This window comes from Hemitrygon akajei, chromosome 30, assembly GCF_048418815.1.
Source record: "Hemitrygon akajei chromosome 30, sHemAka1.3, whole genome shotgun sequence".
NCBI lineage: Eukaryota > Metazoa > Chordata > Chondrichthyes > Myliobatiformes > Dasyatidae > Hemitrygon > Hemitrygon akajei.
Genome location: NC_133153.1, coordinates 16978396 through 16997264, shown reverse-complemented (window position 1 = coordinate 16997264; position 18869 = coordinate 16978396). Strand labels below are relative to the sequence as shown.

Genomic DNA, 18869 nt, shown 5'->3' with positions numbered 1-18869 from the left:
TTATATCTATGACTAAGTACATCTCCAACACCATATGCTGATGACACCATTGTTGTGGGCTATACCAAAGATGTTGATGAATCAGCATACAAGAGAGAAATTGAAAATTTAGCTGAGTTCTGTAATAACACAACCACCTCTCACTCAATGTCAATAAAACCAAGGAACTGATAGTAGACTTCAGAAGGAAACCAGAGGCCCATGAGCCAGTAATTAGAGAAACAAAGGTGGAGAGGGTCACTTACTTTAAATTCCTGGGTGTCAATATCTCAAGAGAACCGGTCCTGAAACCATCATACAAATATAATTGCAAAGGAAGTACAACAGAACCTCTACTTCCTCAGGAGTATGCAGAGATTCTGCATGTCATCAAAAACCTTGACAAACTTCTATAGATAAGTGGTGGAAAGTGTGCTGACTGGCTGCATTATGGCCTGGTATGGGAACACCAATCCCTATGAGTGGAAAATCCTACAAAAAGTAGTGGATTCAGCCTAGTACATCATGGGTAAAAGCCTCCCAACAATTCAGCACATCTAAATGAAACATTGCCTCAGAAAAGCGGCATCCATCATCAAAGATCCTCACCGCCCAGGCCATGCTCTTTCCTCACTGCTGTCATCAGGCAGAAGGTACAATTCCTCTGGACTTGCACTACCAGGTTCAAGAACAGTTACTAGCCCTGAACCATCAAGCTTTTGAACAAAAGGGGATAACTACACTCATTTAAGGACTCTTTCATCGTGTTATTTCATGCTCATTATTTATTACTATTTATTTACTATCTGCACTTGCACCATATGTTTACAATTTACAGAATCTGTTTACAATTACTATAGATTTGCTAAGTATGCCTGCAGAAAAAGAATCTCAGGGTTGTATGTGGTAACATGTATGTACTCTGATAATAAATTTTTGTTAATAAATCCAGCATTCATTGTTTATTCTTTTGATGCATACTATGTTGGCAGAGTTATATGTTTCATATCGCTCAGATGGAACATTATGACATTATGAAAGATAGTAATGAAGATATGCAGTAACAGGCCCTTCAGCCCACCATGAACATCCCAATCATCTATACCAGTGGTTCCCAACGTGGGCAATATCACTGCCCCCTCAGAGCAGTGGTAGTTTCTAAGGAGATTATAAAAATAAGAGAGATAGTGGAGGGGGAAGGAGGGCACTCAGTAGCAACAGGGTGCAGTTGAGGCTTAATATAAGAAATGAATACTGTATAATAAGTATTTGATCCTCTGTCTCATGATTACAATGATCATATAATTATTCCGCCTCGACATTCCCTTAAGACTTTCCTCAAAGCGCATTATAATTGCTAAAAGCAATGTGACACTTCCGTATATGGCATATCATGAGAAACTTGGACTGAAGAAATTGTGTTATTTCTGGGCCCTTCCCACATGTTATTGCTGCTCACTACTGTAGTACCATGTTAGCTAGTACCACTCCCATACTCTAAATAAGCGGAGATGCAATTCCTGTGAATTAGGGTATGGCGTTCAATTGGGTAAAGTTCAGAATCTGCCCTTTCGAATGACCTTTATCACAATTCTCTAGCCCGTGGCCCAACTGAGATATTGCTGCTCCCCTTTATGTACCTTCAAGCAGAGAGTAAAGTTTTGCCTAAGCTATGACGCTATCATAACTTTCCCCTTTATTGATCACACCACTTGAAGTTGGACTTAAACAATAGGCCATTGACCATGGCCGTTAATCAGTAACAAAAATGGCAGATGCAGACCAAACAGAAAAAAATGTAGACATTATATTGCTGAGTATCTGATGAATTTATGTCAGCAGCAAGCAACCAACAGCAGCCAATGTGTTTCTTTATTAAAATGAGGCAATGAAACTATCCAGGCTCCTTGAACATTTGAAGAGAATACAGTTGGCCCTCCTTATCCGCGAGGGATTGGTTCCGGAACCCCTCGCGGATACCAAAATTTGCAGATGCTCAAGTCCCTTATTCAACCTGTCTCACTGCAGTGGATCTTAGGACCCAGAGGAACCCCAGACCTTATTTAACCTGTCTCAATGCAGTGGACATTAGGACCCAGCGGCAGAGATCTGAATCCGCAGTGTTTCTGTTCACAAAAATAATCACAATTGAAAATAAAGTGGAAATAATAAAGTGATCGGAAAGAGATGAAACGCCATCGGTCATTGGAAAAACGTTTGGCTACAGTCGGTCAACAATCGGAACAATTTTAATGGATAAAGTGAGAAAAGCTGTACCCCAATGAAAGCTACAATTATTATTAAGCAACACAGTGGTTTAATTATTGGGTTTTGGGGTTTTGGGTTTTGGATCCTCACATCAACCTGGCACGGTGGAGAGTGCACTCGATAGCGGTCTGTCACTGGATCGAACTTGGGAAGAAGTTCCCGAGCCTGGTGCTGAAACATACGTTCTTAAGTGTTTTATATGCATAGAAAGGTAACATATATACAGGCAGTTCCCGGGTTACGTACGAGTTCTGTTCCTGAGCCCGTATTTAAGTCAGATTTGTATGCAAGTCGGAACAAGTACATCCAGTATTATTTAGCACCAGTTAGTCAAATGTTTGTCATACTATATAGTATATATTTTACCTTTCTATGCATATAAAACACTTAAGAAACGTATGTATTCCAATAATTAAACCACTGTGTTGCTTAGTAATAATTATAGCTTTCATTGGGGCAGGGCGTTTCACATGCTCCATTATTCTCACTTTATCTGTTATCCTTTAAAATTGTTCCGATCGTTGACCGACTGTAGCCTAACGCTTTTCCAATGACCGATGGCATTTCACCTCTTTCCAAATGCTTTATTATTTCTGCTTTATTTTCAATCGTGATCACTTCCCGTCAATGGAACAGAAACACTGCAGGCGGCGGGTCCCGAGCTGTGCTGGCTCCCGAGGTCCACTGGGTCCTAAGGACCATCACACTGATTTCCCCGCGTCCTAAACTCCACCGCACTGAGTCAGGCTAAATGGGACAAGTGGGGGGCTGTGCTGGGTTTGGGTATTTGATCCTCCACAATATTCCACGTGGGAATTTAAACCGGAGGTGGCAGTGTTTTTTTCTAATATAAGGTCAAGTTGCGAGCTCGACATCAACCTGGCATGGATGGTACAGGATAGTAAACACAAAGTACATTGCAGATGCTGTGGTCAAATCAACACGTACAAACAAGCTCGATGAACTCAGCAGGTCGGACAGCATCCATTGAAATGAGCAGTCAACGTTTCGGGCCGAGACCCTTTGTCAGCAGTTCATCCAGCTTGTTTGTACGGATGGTACGGGAGTCACCTGATCGACATCAACCCAGCACGGGAGCGGTCTGTCACTGGATCGAACTCGGGAACCCCGGTGCTGATCTCACTGCGCCACCAGCTGACCGGAACGGGGAGGGGATTGGGTCAGAGTGTATCTTACTAAGAAAATTTTAAGCCAAATACAAAGTTAAACACTCAACAGTGTCAACAGCAACGACTTAAAATGGCAGACAGCGTCGCATTCTGACTTAAAATAGCAGACGGCATCACAATCTGACTTAAAATGGCAGACAGCGTCGCGTTCCGACTTAAAATAGCGGACGGCATCACAATCTGACTTAAAATGGCAGACAGCGTCGCATTCTGACTTAAAATAGCCGACGGCATCACAATCTGACTTAAAATGGCAGACAGCGTTCTCCTTCCTCAGTTCGTAAGTGACTAACTGATGCTATATAATACTGGATGTACCTATTCCGACTTACTGAGAAAAGAACTTCCGATTTTTTTCAATCCCAATCCACAGTAACCTACGCACATCCTCCCATATACTTTAAATCATCTCTAGATTACTTATAATACCTAATACAATGCAAATGTTATGTAAAATAGTTGTGATACTGCATTGTTTAGGGAATAATGACAAGAAAAAAGTCTGTACATGCTCGAACAATAAGTGCTGGAAGAGCACTTCCGGGTCTTCGCGATTCACGGTTGGTTGAATTCGCGCATGCGGAATTCATGGATAAGGAGGGCCAACTGCACACTCTGATAAAGCAAACAAGAACTTGGTTTATTTTCAGTCACCTAGTGAAAACTTTCAGAAACATAAACACTTCAAAACATGTTCACAAGCACTTCTCAGCAGTGTTTCTTTGTGTGCTTCATACAATATTTCATTGCTCATTGCTAAAACTGGAAAGCTCCATACAATTGAAGAAGAACTGATTCAGCCAGCAGTAAGGGAGGCTCTGAGTATGGTTTTCTATAGTCACCAGATCACCAGACAAAATAATTAAAGTGATTCCACTCAGCAACATCTCTGTTCAAAGACAAATAGATGAAATATCAGATTGTGGAAGACACATAGTGCAACATAGTTAGGACAACTGAATTTGCCCTGCAGTTGGACGAGTCAACTTTGCCAGGCAACAAATCTTTGCTTCTTGGCTATTGTCACTTCATAGCTGATGAAAGCACAGTTCAAGAGTTAATATCTGCAATGGGACTAGAAAGAGATACAAGTAGGAGACTATTTTGGGGTGTTGAGCAATTTTCAAAGAAAAGGACATACTGCTTTTTAAATCAAAGCAAGAGGCTGAGACTGAAGGACTAAAGACATCTCGGAAAGAAGCCTTTTTTTTTACTGATCGGGGAAAAGAGGCTAGACTGCGCAGGTGCGTGACCTAGCGTGCCAAAGGTTTTAAAAAAGACCGCCATATGCAGTGGCCATCGTTGGAGTGGACTGAGTCAGAGTGGGACAGCTTTGACTCAACAGGCTTCGGCGTAAACAGGCAGAGGCGAGGGTAGGTTCCTGTAAGTTTTGTTTTGTTCATTTAGAGTAGAAAGAATCCCAGGCAGGATGTCGGAATGCTCCTCTTGCAGGATGTGGGAAGTCAGGGAGACGTCCGGTGTCCCTGACAGCAACACCTGCAAGAAGTGCATCCAGCTGCAGCTCCTAACAAACCGTGTTAGGGAACTGGAGCAGGAGCTGGATAACCTCCAGATCATTCAGGGGAATGAGAAGTTTACAGAGAAGTTTCAGGGAGGTCGTTACGCCAAAGGAGCAGCACACAGGTAATTGGGTTACCATCAGGCGAGGGAAGGGGAAAGGGCAGGCAGAGCAGGGCTCCCCTGTGGCCATTTCCCTCAACAAGTATACCGATGTGGATACTGTTTGGGGGGGGGGGGGGGGGGGGGAAACAAGCCTGGGACAAGCTTACCCGGGACAAGCTACGGCAGCTGGATCTCTGGCACTGAGTCTGGTTCTGCACTGCAGAAGGGAGGGAGGAAGAAGAGGAGAGCGGTAGTGATAGGGGACTCAATAGTTACAGGTACAGACAGGAGATTCTGAGGTCGTGGCAGAGACTCCCAGATGGTTTGTTGCCTCCCGGGTGCCAGGGTCAGGGATGTCTCTGATCGTGTGCACAGCATTCTGAAATGGGAGGGTGAGCAGCCAGATGTCATAGTACACATCGGTACCAATGACATAGGAAGAAAAAGTGAGGAGGTCCTGAAGAGTGAGTATAGAGAGCTGGGTAGACAGTTAAAAAGCAGGACCTCGAGGGTGGTAATCTCAGGATTGCTACCTGAGCCACGTGCCAGTGAGGGTAAGAATAGGATGCTCAGGAGGATGAACACATGACTGAGGAGCTGGTGTAGGGAGCAGGGTTTCAGATTTCAGGATCATTGGGACCTCTTCTGGGGCATGTAAGACCTGTACAAGAGGGACAGGCTACACCTGAACTACAGGGGGACCAATATCCTTGCAGGAAGGTTTGTTAATGCTATTGGGGAGGGGGTTTAAACTAGATTTACAGGGGGATGGGAACCAGAGTGCCAGAGTAGATGGTGAAGCAGGGGTGAAAATAAATGATGTTAAAGGTTCATGCAAAGTCACAAATAGAAGGGTTGTGTGTGGTGGTAATAATCTTCTGAGGTGTGTCTATTTCAATGCGAGGAGTATTGTGGGGAAGGCTGACAAGCTTAGGGCGTAGATTGACATGTGGAATTATAACATTGTAGCCAGTAGTGAAACTTGGCTACAGGAGGGGCAGGATTGGCAGCTTAATGTTCCAGGATTCCAATGTTTCAGACGTGATGGAGGCAGAGGGATGAAGGGTGGGGGGGAATGGCATTGCTAGTCAGGGAAAATGTTACAGCAGTGCTCAGGAAGGACAGATTAGAGGGTTTGTCTACCGAGGCCATATGGGTGGAGCTGAGAAACAGGAAAGGTATGACCACATTAATGGGGTTGTATTATAGACCACCCAATAGTCAGCGAGAATTGGAGGAGCAAATCTGCAGAGAGATAGCAGACAACTGCAGGAAACATAAAGTTGTGATAGTAGGGGATTTTAATTTTCCACATATTGATTGGGACTCCCATACTGTTAAAGGTCTAGACGGGTTAGTGTATGTAAAAGGTGTTCAGGAAAGTTTTCTAAATCAATATATAGAGGTACCGACTAGAGAGGACGCAATATTAGATCTCCTATTAGGAAACAAATTAGGACAGGTGACGGAAGTGTGTGTAGGGGAACACTTTGGTTCCAGTGATCATAACACCATTAGTTTCAACTTGATCACGGATAAAGATAGATCTGGTCGTCGGGTTGATGTTCTAAACTGGAAAAAGGCCAAATTTGAAGAAATGAGAAAGGATCTAAAAAGCATGGATTGGACAGGTTGTTCTCTGGCAAGGATTTCGTTGGTAAAAGGGAGGCCTTCAAAGGAGAAATTTTGAGAGTGCAGGGTTTATATATTCCTGTCAGATTTAAGGCAAAGTGAATAAGAATAAGGAACCTTGGTTCTCCAGGGATATTGGAACTCTGATAAAGAAGAAGAGCGAGATGTATGACATGTATAGGAAACAGGAAGCAAATAAGGTACTTGAGGAGTATAAAAAGTGCAAAAAAAAATACTTAAGAAAGAAATCAGGAAGGCTAAAAGAAGACATGAGGTAGTTTTGGCAGTCAAGCTGAAGGATAATCCAAAGAGCTTCTACAGGTATATAAATAGCAAAAGGATAGTAAGGGATAAAATTGGTCCTCTTTAAGATCAGACTAGTGGGCTATGCATGGAACCAAAAGAAATGGGGGAGATCTTAAATGAGTTTTTCTGCATTTGTATTTACTAAGAAAACTGGCATGGAGTCAAGGGAAAAAAGGCAAACAAGTAATGAGGTCATGGAACCTATACAGATTGAAGAGGAGGAGGTGCTTGCTATCTTGAGGCAAATCAGAGTAGATAAATCCCCAGGACCTGACAGGGTATTCCCTCGGACCTTGAAGGAGACTAGTGTTGAAATTGCAGGGGCCCTGGCAGATATATTTAAAATGTCAGTATCTATGGGTGAGGTGCCGGAGGATTGGAGGATAGCTCATGTTGTTCTGTTGTTTAAAAAAGGCTCTGGAAGTAATCCTGGAAATTATAGGCCAGTAAATTTGACGTCAGTAGTAGGTAAATTATTGGAAGGAGTACTAAGAGATAGGATCTACAATTATTTGGATAGACAGGGACTTATTAGGGAGAGTCAATACGGCTTTGTGCATGGTAGGTCATGTTTAACAAATTTATTAGAGTTTTTCGAGGAGGTTACAAGGAAAGTGGATGAAGGGAAGGCAGTAGATGTTGTCTACATGGACTTCAGTAAGGCCTTTGACAAGGTCCTGCATGGGAGGTTAGTTAGGAAGATTCAGTCGCTAGGTATACATGGTGAGGTAGAAAACTGGATTAGACATTGGCCCAATGGGAGAAGTCAAAGAGTAGTAGTAGAGGATTGCTTCTCTGAGTAGAGGCCTGTGACTGGTGGTGTGCCACAGGGATCAGTGCTGGGTCCACTGTTATTTGTCATCTATATCAATGAGCTGGATGATAATGTGGTAAATTAGATCAGCAAATTTGCTAATGTTACAAAGATTGGAAGTGTAGTGGACAATGAGGAAGGTTTTCAAAGCTTGCAGAGGGATCTGGACCAGCTGGAAAAATGGGCTAAAAAAATGGCAGATGGAGTTTAATACAGACAAGTGTGAGGTATTTCACTTTGGAAGGAAAAACCAAGGTAGAATATACAAGGTAAATGGTAGGGCACTGAGGAGTGCAGTAGAACAGAGGGATCTGGGAATACAGATACAAAATTCCCTAAAAGTGGCGTCACAGGTAGATAGGGTAGTAAAGAGAGCTTTTGGTACATTGGCCTTTCTCAATCAAAGTATTGAGTATAAGAGTTGGATTGTTATGGTTAGGTTGTATAAGGCACTGGTGAGGCCAAATTTGGAGTACTGTGTGCAGTTTTGGTCACTGAATTACAGGAAGGATATTAATAAGATTGAAAGAGTGCAGAGAAGGCTTACAAGGATGTTGCCGGGACTTGAGAAACTGAGTTACAGAGAAAGGTTGAATAGGTTAGGACTTTATTCCCTGGAGCGTAGAAGAATGAGGGGAGACTTGATAGAGGTATATAAAATTATGATGGGTATAGATAGAGTGAATGCAAGCAGGCTTTCCGCTGAGGCTAGGGGAGAAAAAAAAACAGAGGACATGGGTTAAGGGTGAAGGGGAAAAAGTTTAAAGAGAACATTGGGGGGGGGCTTCTTCACACAGAGAATGGTGGGAATGTGGAATGAGCTGCCAGATGAAGTGGTAAATGCAGGCTCACTTATAACATTTAAGAAAAATTTGGACAGGTACATGGATGAGAGGTGTATGGAAGGATATGATCCAGGTGCAGGTCAGTGGGACTAGGCAGAAAAATGGTTCAGCACAGCCAAGAAGGGCCAAAAGGCCTTTTTCCGTGCTGTAATGCTCTATGGTTCTAACATTCTTGCTTTTGCAACAGATGGGGCATGATCAATGAACAGACTTAATTGTGGGTTACTACTTTCTTGTAAAAGCTGTTCTTAACATATTTACCTTTCACTGTGTACTTCATAGACATCTTGTCACAAAAAACCTCAAGTAATCAGCTGCACAAATCATTAAATATTGTTATCAGTGGTAAATAAAATCAAGTCCCATGCTTTAAACTCACCACAACTTCAAGAGCTTTTTACTAAGAATGACAGAAATCTGATTGTTTGTTTACACATAAGTCAGATGGTTCTCAAAAGGAAACTGCCTGAGATGTACTTGAAACTGTGATGAAATTCTTCATTCAGTAATCAACTCAAGAACATTAAGTATTACATGGCTTAGTTGTCAGAATTATTTGCAAAGTTTATTGAAATCAATCTTCAATTCAAGGAAATGATGTGAATCTTAGTCTAAGATAAATCTGTTGTCTCCATATTTCTGTCCAAGTTAACCCTATTTAAGTACAACACTCGCTGTCGCAAACTTTTCCAGAGCCTGTCTTTTTATGAATGTACCACAGCTCTGCGGGGCCGAAGGGTGCGGGGTAGCCCCCTCCTTTGTGAGAATCGCAAGATCACTATTGAGTCCATTCAGGAGACCCGGGGAATGAGAGAAAGACATGCAGAATCCACAAGTCGTTGGAATGTGTCTTGGCCTCCGAGAGGCGGACCCATTGATGCCGGATATTGTCTCTTGGAGACGGACTTGTGTATTGCATCCTGTACGATGCATCGACGCCCCAGGCAATGAAACGAGGGGGAGGTTGGTGGAGGGATTGCCTCATCCCAACCTGATTGACATCTGAGACCCTGTGAGTCAGGATAAAAAGAGGGTCTGTGGGAACAGCCCCTCAGACGCACCAGAAGAAACGCCAGCGATCCCGTAATAGCAAGAAACCAGGGGAAAGGCCACGTGCGTCCAGTTCCATTTGCCCTGGAATCGGTGGGCCCTTTTCCACGGCCGAAAGGTTTTTAGCTAACAACGGGGAAACCAACTCCCAACGACTCTCGAAGGATTGACATCATAAAAGGAATGGGCAAGTTTTAAACCCATCTTTCTCTCCAACCCAAAAGCTGCAGCTTGAATGAACTGAGTGACTTTTATATTTCCATCGGACAATACATTATCCCCTAGACAACGATAGAGCTATTTCTTATTGATTATTATTATACCCGCGCTTTTAGATTTAGTATTGACGACGTATATTATCTGCATGTTTGCATTGACATTATTTTGTGTATTTTTTTTTAATCAATAAATACTGTTAAAAATAGTACCATCAGACTTCAACGGACCTCTCTATCTTTGCTGGTAAGTGACCCAGTTACAAGGTACGTAACAGTCTGAGTTGGAAGAGAAAGAAAGAATACCAGATGATGATCTTCAAGGTATACTGTGCCCACCTGGATGAGCTGCATAGATACAACAGAGACATTTCAGGATCTTTACTTAATTCCATTCTTGAGCACTTGTAATGAGGAATTAACAGGAAGGATGGAGGAAGAACTGATGATGTTACAAAATTGGAGCTGTAGCTGAGGTTCAAATAACCATATCAAGAATTTTGGTTGCAGAAAGAAACCTCTAAATGCTATACTGCACTCTGGAAAAGAGTCAAGATGTTCTTTATCAACTTTCCAACATCACAGTTAGTGGAGCATTGTTTTAGTGTAGCGACCCAACTTCTTTCAGAACAAAGAAACAGACTCCAAATTACTAAACATGGAGATCTGATACACCTTCCGAGTGGTGTTCAGCCTGATGTTGAAAAGCTGATATCTCTGCACTAAACCCATCCATCAAACTGAAAAGTAAAAAGGTGATGAAATAATTGGATTGCTTATATATGCTCTAAAACTGTTGACGGAATTATTTTTACTGTAATCAAAAATACATTTGTAGCTTTACGTAGATTTGAATTTTTTTTGCAATTATTTGTCATTACTTTGAATTTGCAGTTCCTAGTTTCTTTCACTGAGCACCCTAAATCAAAATTCTTTATAGTTATTATGTAATGGTGAAAAGTGAAAAGGGGCACTGGGAATGTGGTCTGGAAGTCAAGGGAGCAGTAACCCAAAAAGTTTGGAAACCACTGATCTATACTGATCCCATTTTCAGCACAGTGCATGAAACATCATAGAACAGAAGGCTACAAGTGCTCATCTTATATCATCCAAGAACATAAGAATTCCGCCATTCATTGTGTATATCCCAGCCATGTTAAGACTTTTTAAAATGTATTACCTTGTTTTTCTTTTGCAATTTCTGTTATCTTACTAACTTAGGAACACCGTTCTGTAATTAAAAACTCTTCACTTTCAAAAACATCAACAATTTTGGCATCAGCTGCAAACCTACTGATCGTACCGTCTGTAATCACATCCAGATAACAAACAAAGGGCTCCAACACCAATCAACCAATCACTGGTTACAAGCTTCCATGAGCAAACTACACCCACCCTACCACCAGAATCACGCTCTGCCTTCTGACCACTAAACCAATTTCAAATTCCATATGCCACGATTCTTCAAGCCAATGATATTTCCGTAATCTTGCCCACCAATGTTAGATTCATTAATTTAATTGTTCATGCTTCCCTCTATTATATGTTTTACATTCCTATAAGACCTCTCATTTTTTAAAATTCTCTAAACCTGTTAATAAGTACATTTTCTTCACCCAACTCCACAATAACTCTTGACATACAAGTACCTTCAATAATTATAGCAGTGGGGGTCAGCAGATCTGAATTCCAAAAACTCATTCAACCTTCTTAGTTCACCTCAATATTCAGGTAAACATGTTTGAAAATGAACATTTTGACGGTGGTCTATTTTAACTTACTTCAAAGCTTTTATGCTTAATTGTTTTCCTTGACTAAAAACATGTTCGTTTCAAAAAGACAAATAAAAAAATCAACTTGTGGCAGTTAATGACTGACAACCTGCAAATTTCTGATTCCAATGGTATTTTTTGCTGGACTGGGTCTGAAGAGGCATACAGCAACAAAACTACCAATTAAAAACAGCGTCCATTGGAAACTCGGCTTTAATGAACCTGTGAGAAATGTAGCCAATTGAGAACATGCGCAAACTAACCAATAGCGGAAGGAGTAAATTGGAAACTAGGATTTAATTGACCAATGGTTAATCAGCTAGACGAAACGGGAGGGAGTCGCTGACTCAAATTGACCAATAGGTGAAAAGAAGGGAGTGACCACAGCGATGTCAAAACTCCAGTAATAACAGTGCTGAACAGTGAAAGGGAATTTACACTGTACACATCTGGCACAAACCACAGAGTAAGGGGCGAAGAATCAACAGCCGTTCACCGTTTCCAGGAATATCGAGGCAGACTGACCCTCATCCCTAAATGAAGGGGGTAAAATATATACCACCTCAGAGAATAAAACAAACCCCCTTACACAGCACCCCCTACTCCCCTGATTTGAATGGGGCGATGGTCGGGACATGAAGAGGAATTGAGCAAAGAATGTCTGGAAGAGGATATGAAAGGAGGAGGAAGGCGGCTTTGGATAGCGATGGGAAGGGAGATTTGGAGCAGAGCAAGCAGAGGGGCACCGGAGTGTGCGCCCGGCGAAGAGGGCTATTCAATTAAGGAGTGAGAATAGAAGAGCGAGGGGCTGACTAGGAGAGGGCGGGAGAGAGATGTGCAGAAAAGGGGAAACGTGTGGCGAGGGGTAGGTGGAGAAGGGTTTGAAGTGGGCTGTGGCTGGAGGGAGAGGGATCGGTAGCTTTGGGGCAAGTGGAGAGAAAAGTCGAAGGGTTGATGGACTTGGGGGTAAATGGGGAAAAGTGGAGGGAAGGAAGAAGAACGTGGGCAGAGATGATGTGGAGGTCAGTGGTAGAGAAGTGAGGGGATGCGGGCGGGGAGATGCTTCAGCACACAAGAGGGTCAACGCAGCCCGAGGACCCCAGCGATACAGGAGCCAGGGTGGGGGGGGGGGGGGAGTAATGTCCCGGGATCACTAGGGGTATCGGTGGAGCATCCGGAACCGCTGGAAAACCCTGAGCCCTGGTAAGAGGAGGGCAGATCCCGAGCAGTGGGCAGCCTCCGGCGGCGGGCTGTCCGGTCAACGAGCAGCGTCGCTGGCGGGATAAGAGCGCTCCGAGCCGAGACATCGAGAAGTCGGGCCGGAGCCCCGCACGGGGAGAAAGGGTTCGGGGTCGCGTCGGTCCCGGTACCGAGGACTGGCAGCACCGGGCTCGGCAACAGGTCCCTCGAAGCCCGGCGCCGCTCCGGCCGTCGGCTACTCACCGCCAGCCGCTCGTAAGCCTCGAGCGCCCGCAGCGCCGTGTCGGTCAGCTTGACGTGGTAAAGCGACAGCCGCTGCCCCTTGCTGAGCCTCCCGCACGACAGCCCGAAGCGCCGCTCCTCGCCCAGCGCCGCCATCTTACAGTGAGCGGAGCGCGAGCAGCGCCGCCCGCTCGAGCCCCGCCGCCGCCGCCGCCGCTGCCAGCTCGTGCGTCAACCGCAGGCAGCAGCGGGACGGGACAGCACAGGCACCGGGGTGGGCAGTGCAACCTGTCACTCTGTGCACATGCTCGGGGGGGGGGAGGGAGGGAGGGTAGTGCAATTGTGTCAGTCAGCGCATAGGCACCGGGGAAGGCACGGGCAACTTGGGAATGCAACTTGACACTTAATGCGCGGGCACAGAGCTACCTGCTGCTACTCGATGCACATGCACCGGAGTGGGCAGTGCGACCTGTCACTTAGTAATCTACAAGCACCAGGAAGGACAGTGCAAATTGTTAATTAATGCATCGAGCCTGGCGAGGCAGTGCTGCCTTATTCACTGCATGGGACCGGCTTTGCCGCTCAGAGCGGGCTCGTCTAGGAAGGCAGTACACAATCTCTTATTCAATACACAGGAACCAACACACCGGCACAGGGGAAGGCAAAGCGACGTCTCGCCCTGTGCCCAAGTACTGGGAACGCAGTGTAATAGGCCAATACACAGGCACCTGAAGGCAGTACAATTTGTTATTCACTGAAAGTACTGCAATTTATCACTCAATGCACAGATACTCCGGAGGACAATGCAATCTGTCATTCAATCCACGGCACCGGGAATGTAGGGCAACGTTTCAATCAATATTAGGACTCCGATGAGGGCAGTGCAATCTCAAAACTCACACAGGGCATACCGGGGAGGGCAACGCAACTTGCCACACCGCACACGGAGAATTCGTGCAGCACTCCAATGAACGCGGAGTTGCGGGGCAATGCGCTTAGTGCGTTCCACGAAAGGAGGGGAGGCAGAGTACTCCAACGTACCGAGACTGGGGAGGGCTGTTCTATCAACTGCCGAATGGTGGGGGCCAGGTTAGCAATCTGAGGTATGGTACCTAAAGGCGGCAGTCCCTAAATGAATGGGATTGGCTGCAGAAACGAACAACTCGGTGTACACAGGGACTTGAAACGGGAAATTGTCACTCAGTGAACGGAGACTATGAAACGAACTCTTCCAGTCTGACCTAAAGTTCATTGACAGCAATGTAACCTTACACCAAACCTTCCGTTGTAAAACTCCCCCCCCCCCCCCAGTTTGCCAGCAGCTGGCAAGGGGGTGGAAGCCAGGACACCTCGGGCTGGCTGAGGGACGCAGACGTGACGAGAGGGAGGAAAGCGCAGCCCGTCGCTGCTATCCGGAGCACTGCGCTCGTCGCTGCCACAGCTAGGTCGGGAGAAGAATTCCGCGCTATCTGAAAGCACATGCACCACGCTATGGCCTGATATGACCATCTGTCAATCAATATAGGAAGGACCTCGAGTACTGGAGAAATAGTGCAACCACTCAATCGAAGTGCAAAGATCAGTGTTGTCTGCAGGGGTAGGGGTGTGGGTACGGCATGCTGATGTGTATGGACACAGGAAAAGACGGTGGTTCTTGGGACAGAGGGATGAAGCCCACACGACACAATCCGACACGTTACATTGCGTTTCAGACAATATCAACGGAATTACTTTATTTTTCTCTCATGTACCGTCAACAGTGAAAAATGATCTTGCAGTCTGGAATTGCCATTGTTTTGTTGTAATAAGTAGCGAGATACGATATAAAGCTTGCCTTACGTTCTGCTAATGCAAATAAGTCATTACACTGCATTCAGGTAGAACAAGGTAAAACAATAACAATTCAGCATGAACAGTAACGGCTACTAGGAAAATGTTGTGCAGTTGTACAACAGTGCAAGATCATAACGAGATAGATTGTGAGGTCACGAGTCCATCTTATTGCACTAGGCATCCGGTTTAAGATGCCGTTGTGATGGTCAGTGACTGCTTATCGGAGGCAAAGAAAAAACAAAGCAACAAAAACCACCGAATACTTTATTAATAATGATCACACTAACAATGGCGAGAAATGGTCGCAGCAATCAAAGGCGGGGGCGAGGTGGAAGCGGAGCCAAGGCAGAGCGTGGCTTTCCTGAGAGCGAGGAAAGTCCCGGTGTCTAATCGATTTAAGTGCCAGATCGGATATGGGCCGAATCGTGGTGGCGGAATTCAGACTCCAGAGCGGTCAATGACCCGATGTTTGGGCTAATTAGGTGCCGGGCCACATTGAAGTCGGGACCGGAGGCGAGACGAGGGCCCGTTCTGCCCAGTTTTGCTCGCTGCGCTATGATGCTTACTTGGTTTTGTGATGAACTGAGGCTGTGGCCTGCTCCAGCTGCAGTGATGTCTGGCTTTGTGTCTTTCGCAGAACTTCAGTTATGAAGCTATTTGCTTAATTTCCTGTTTGCACAATTTTTTTTCATTTCTCTCTCTCTGTTCATTGTGTTTGACGGTCTTTTTTAAAAATGTGTTCTTTTGAGGTTTCTTTGTTTTGTGGCTGACTAAGACAAATATCGAGGTTGTATAATGTATATATGCTTTGATAATAAGTGTACTTTGAACTCTGATTTAATAGGGTAGAATCTATCCTTAAACCTGATAGTGTGCGATTTCAGGCTTTTAAATTTTCAGAGCATTGGAGGGGGAAAGGAGAGAAGGTTGGTAGTGGGTGGGGTTTTTGTTTATGCTAGCTGCTTTACTGAGAGAGGGAGAAGTTCCATGGAAGGGAGGCTGGTTTCCGCGATGTGCTGAGCTGTCCCCACAACACTGCAGTTCCTTGCAGTCACCTGCAAAGCAGTTACCATCCCAAGACATTATGTATCCAGATAGTATACTTTCCAAGGGTGCATCAATAATGGGAGCATGAAGTAGAGGTGATGGTGAGCTTTCTTGGCCATGGTTTCTGATGTGGTTGGACCAGCACAAGCTATTGGTGATGTTCATTCCAATTATGTCATGAATCAAGTAATTAACTGAGTCAATATCATGACTCATAATCCATTGCGCTGTGTATAGAACCAGGAGTAAAAGAACACTAAGTTATCTGGTACAGGGAGCATTCTAGTACAGATTCCCTATCGGCCTTTAGATCAGAGCAAAGCATATACTGTACTCCATTAATGAAGGCACCCTGATCATTTGGACCATGCATGGCCTGGCACATGGCAACCCCACATGCATATTGGACCCTATTACTGAACATGCATGAGGTACAATATATAGAGGGGCAGCATCCATACAGCATTCTCTCACCAAACATTGAGAAATGTAATATCCTTCACTCTGTGTTCTGTGAGCATATGCACGCAGGCAACCTGCCATTCCAAACACAATGAATTGTCTACTCAAACATAGAGAGCACACCATATTCTGTATCACATACCTAAAATGATAGATGTCACTATGTGGACCTGGAAAAGCATGCCCAGGTTTGGGACAAGCATCACATTGTAACCCATGCATCAGGAACAGAGAACCAGTATGCAGTTTCCTGTCACTCAGTTTGCTGCTAACTACATGAATATACTTTGGCTACATGGAGGATGGACTGGGCACCAGTGTTTCCAAGTTATTGCTTGGAAAAGGACAGGGAGCAGAAATGCACCGACACTTGACCGACTGGGGTCGATGTGCATATCCAAGCAGAGGCCCCTGCACTCTTTATCCTTCAAGGCACCTAGAACGAGGAATTCATTGCTACATGCCATTCAGTGTATCAGGGACAATGTGGGGCATGGAGTACACAGTGACATTTCAAGTCAAGTCAAATTTATTGTCATTTAACTATATACACGTATACCACCAAATGAGACGCTTCTCCAGACCAGGGTGTAAAGCACAATAGTACACAGAAGACACAATAACTTAAGAAAGTAAGAATTAAATCTACAAATTAATTATGCTTAGATAAAGTGTGTAAAATAATTATTGTATGGTACAGTACAAATTATCAAGTGACTCTTCAAATGTGTCACTTCATTCATTGTGTTAGAGATAGTATGTGATCCGGGACTTGGGACAGAATATTTTCAGGGCATCAGATTAATATGGAAATGGGAAAATGTCTCAATCAGTGTAGGAGACACACATCGTGTGAAGAATAAATGCTAAGGCGTTGCTATATGTAAAGGTGTGCAGCACATTCACTTGGTGTGCTGGAGCCATTGCGTTCAGGGATGCGTGTAGCGGAAAGAAATTGTGCAAAAAGCAAGGATGCGCAGTGCCATATTTCTGATGCAAGGGGGACGATGTATATATAAAATAAGGGTATCCTGTGGATTATGCGCACATAAATGAGGAGGGAGGACAGAATGTCTCTGTCACCAGCACACCTGCAACAATGTGCATATGGTGAAACGTTATACATCTGTTAACAGGTCTTTAAATGCACCACAGAAGAAGGTGATATTCAGTGTTTAGTGCATCTAAAAGGTGAATGGACAGTGTTCTATTAATCAATGATCCAGGGACAATGTTCACCAATGCACTGTATATGTGCAGTGTCCAGTTATTCTTTGCAGTACACTCAAAAGAGGACTTAGGTAATCCACACTCAGGATATAGTGGGTAACGTATACAAAGGGAAACAGGCAATATTATCTCCCAATGCATGAGTAAAGATGCAGAGAAAACGCACTCCATGCAGTGACAAAATGGAGGAAGAGCCACGGTGGACTAACTCCCATTCCACCTTGAATCTTGAAAGGGGGACTGTGCAAAGCCAATCATAAAGAGGGAGGACAAACAGTGCTGCAGTCACTATATTAGAAAGGGCATGCAAGGCCAAACCACAGCAATTCATGGCGATGAGCTTCCTTCATGTTTTCCTGCTTGTCTGCTATAACATCAGTCCGAAGAGCCTACAAAACAGACACGTCTTTTTGTTCCCAAAACCCTGCTACTTAATTACACTTCAAGAGTCAAATCTGTTTACTGTGTTTATTTTCAACTACGGGTCATTAGTTGTGGGGAGATACATTGTATGTTTTCTACTGAAAGTATCATAGAATCACCGAATGTTTGCACCTGCTGCTTGTCAAATCCATATCAACTAACATGGTTAACATGAGAGGGCACAGTTTTAAGGCGCTTGGATGTAGGTGCAGAGGAGCTGTCAGGGGTCAGTTTTTTACGCAGAAGGTAGTGAGTGAGTGGAATGGGCTGCTGGCAATGGTGGAGGCGGATACAATAGGGTCTTTTAAGAGATTTCTGGATAGGTACATGGAGCTTAAAAATATAGAGGGCTATGGGTAACCCTAGGTAATTTCTAAAATAAGTACATGTTTGGCACAGCATCGTGAACTGAAGGGCCTGTATTGTGCTGAATGTTTTCTGTGTTTCTATATAAGATCAGAGACACAAGATCAAAGGTTCATTTATTATCAAAGTATAGAACTCTGAAATTCTTCAATTCTGGTAACCATGAAAGTAAGAATGAAAAGAAAGGTGGCACAATCATTAACCCCCAAATCCCTCCTCCCTGCAAAAAAACGAATACAAACAGGACAGGCACATCAACCTCCAGATCCCTCCTCCTGCACAAAAAATGAGCAAAACAGAACATGCACATTGACCCCCAAATCCTTCCTTCCACACAAAAAAGCAAACAAAACGGATCAGGCATGTCATCCCCCAAATCCTCATTCCTACAA

At 44.2% G+C, this 18869-nt stretch overlaps 1 protein-coding gene across 2 annotated transcripts in view; it reads right to left on the bottom strand.

Annotated features, from left to right (window-relative positions):
- Window positions 1-13537, bottom strand: part of LOC140718839 (RNA polymerase II elongation factor ELL2) — a 106245-nt gene extending 92708 nt beyond the window's left edge. Inside the window, exon 1 of one of the 2 annotated variants that reach the window (XM_073033046.1) lies at window positions 13138-13537. In XM_073033046.1, coding sequence (XP_072889147.1) covers window positions 13138-13272 — 135 coding nt within the window. In that variant the 5' untranslated portion in view covers window positions 13273-13537. The remainder of the gene's footprint in view (window positions 1-13137) is intronic. The other variant, XM_073033047.1, reaches the window with a different exon arrangement.
- Between the last annotated feature and the right edge of the window lie 5332 nt (window positions 13538-18869).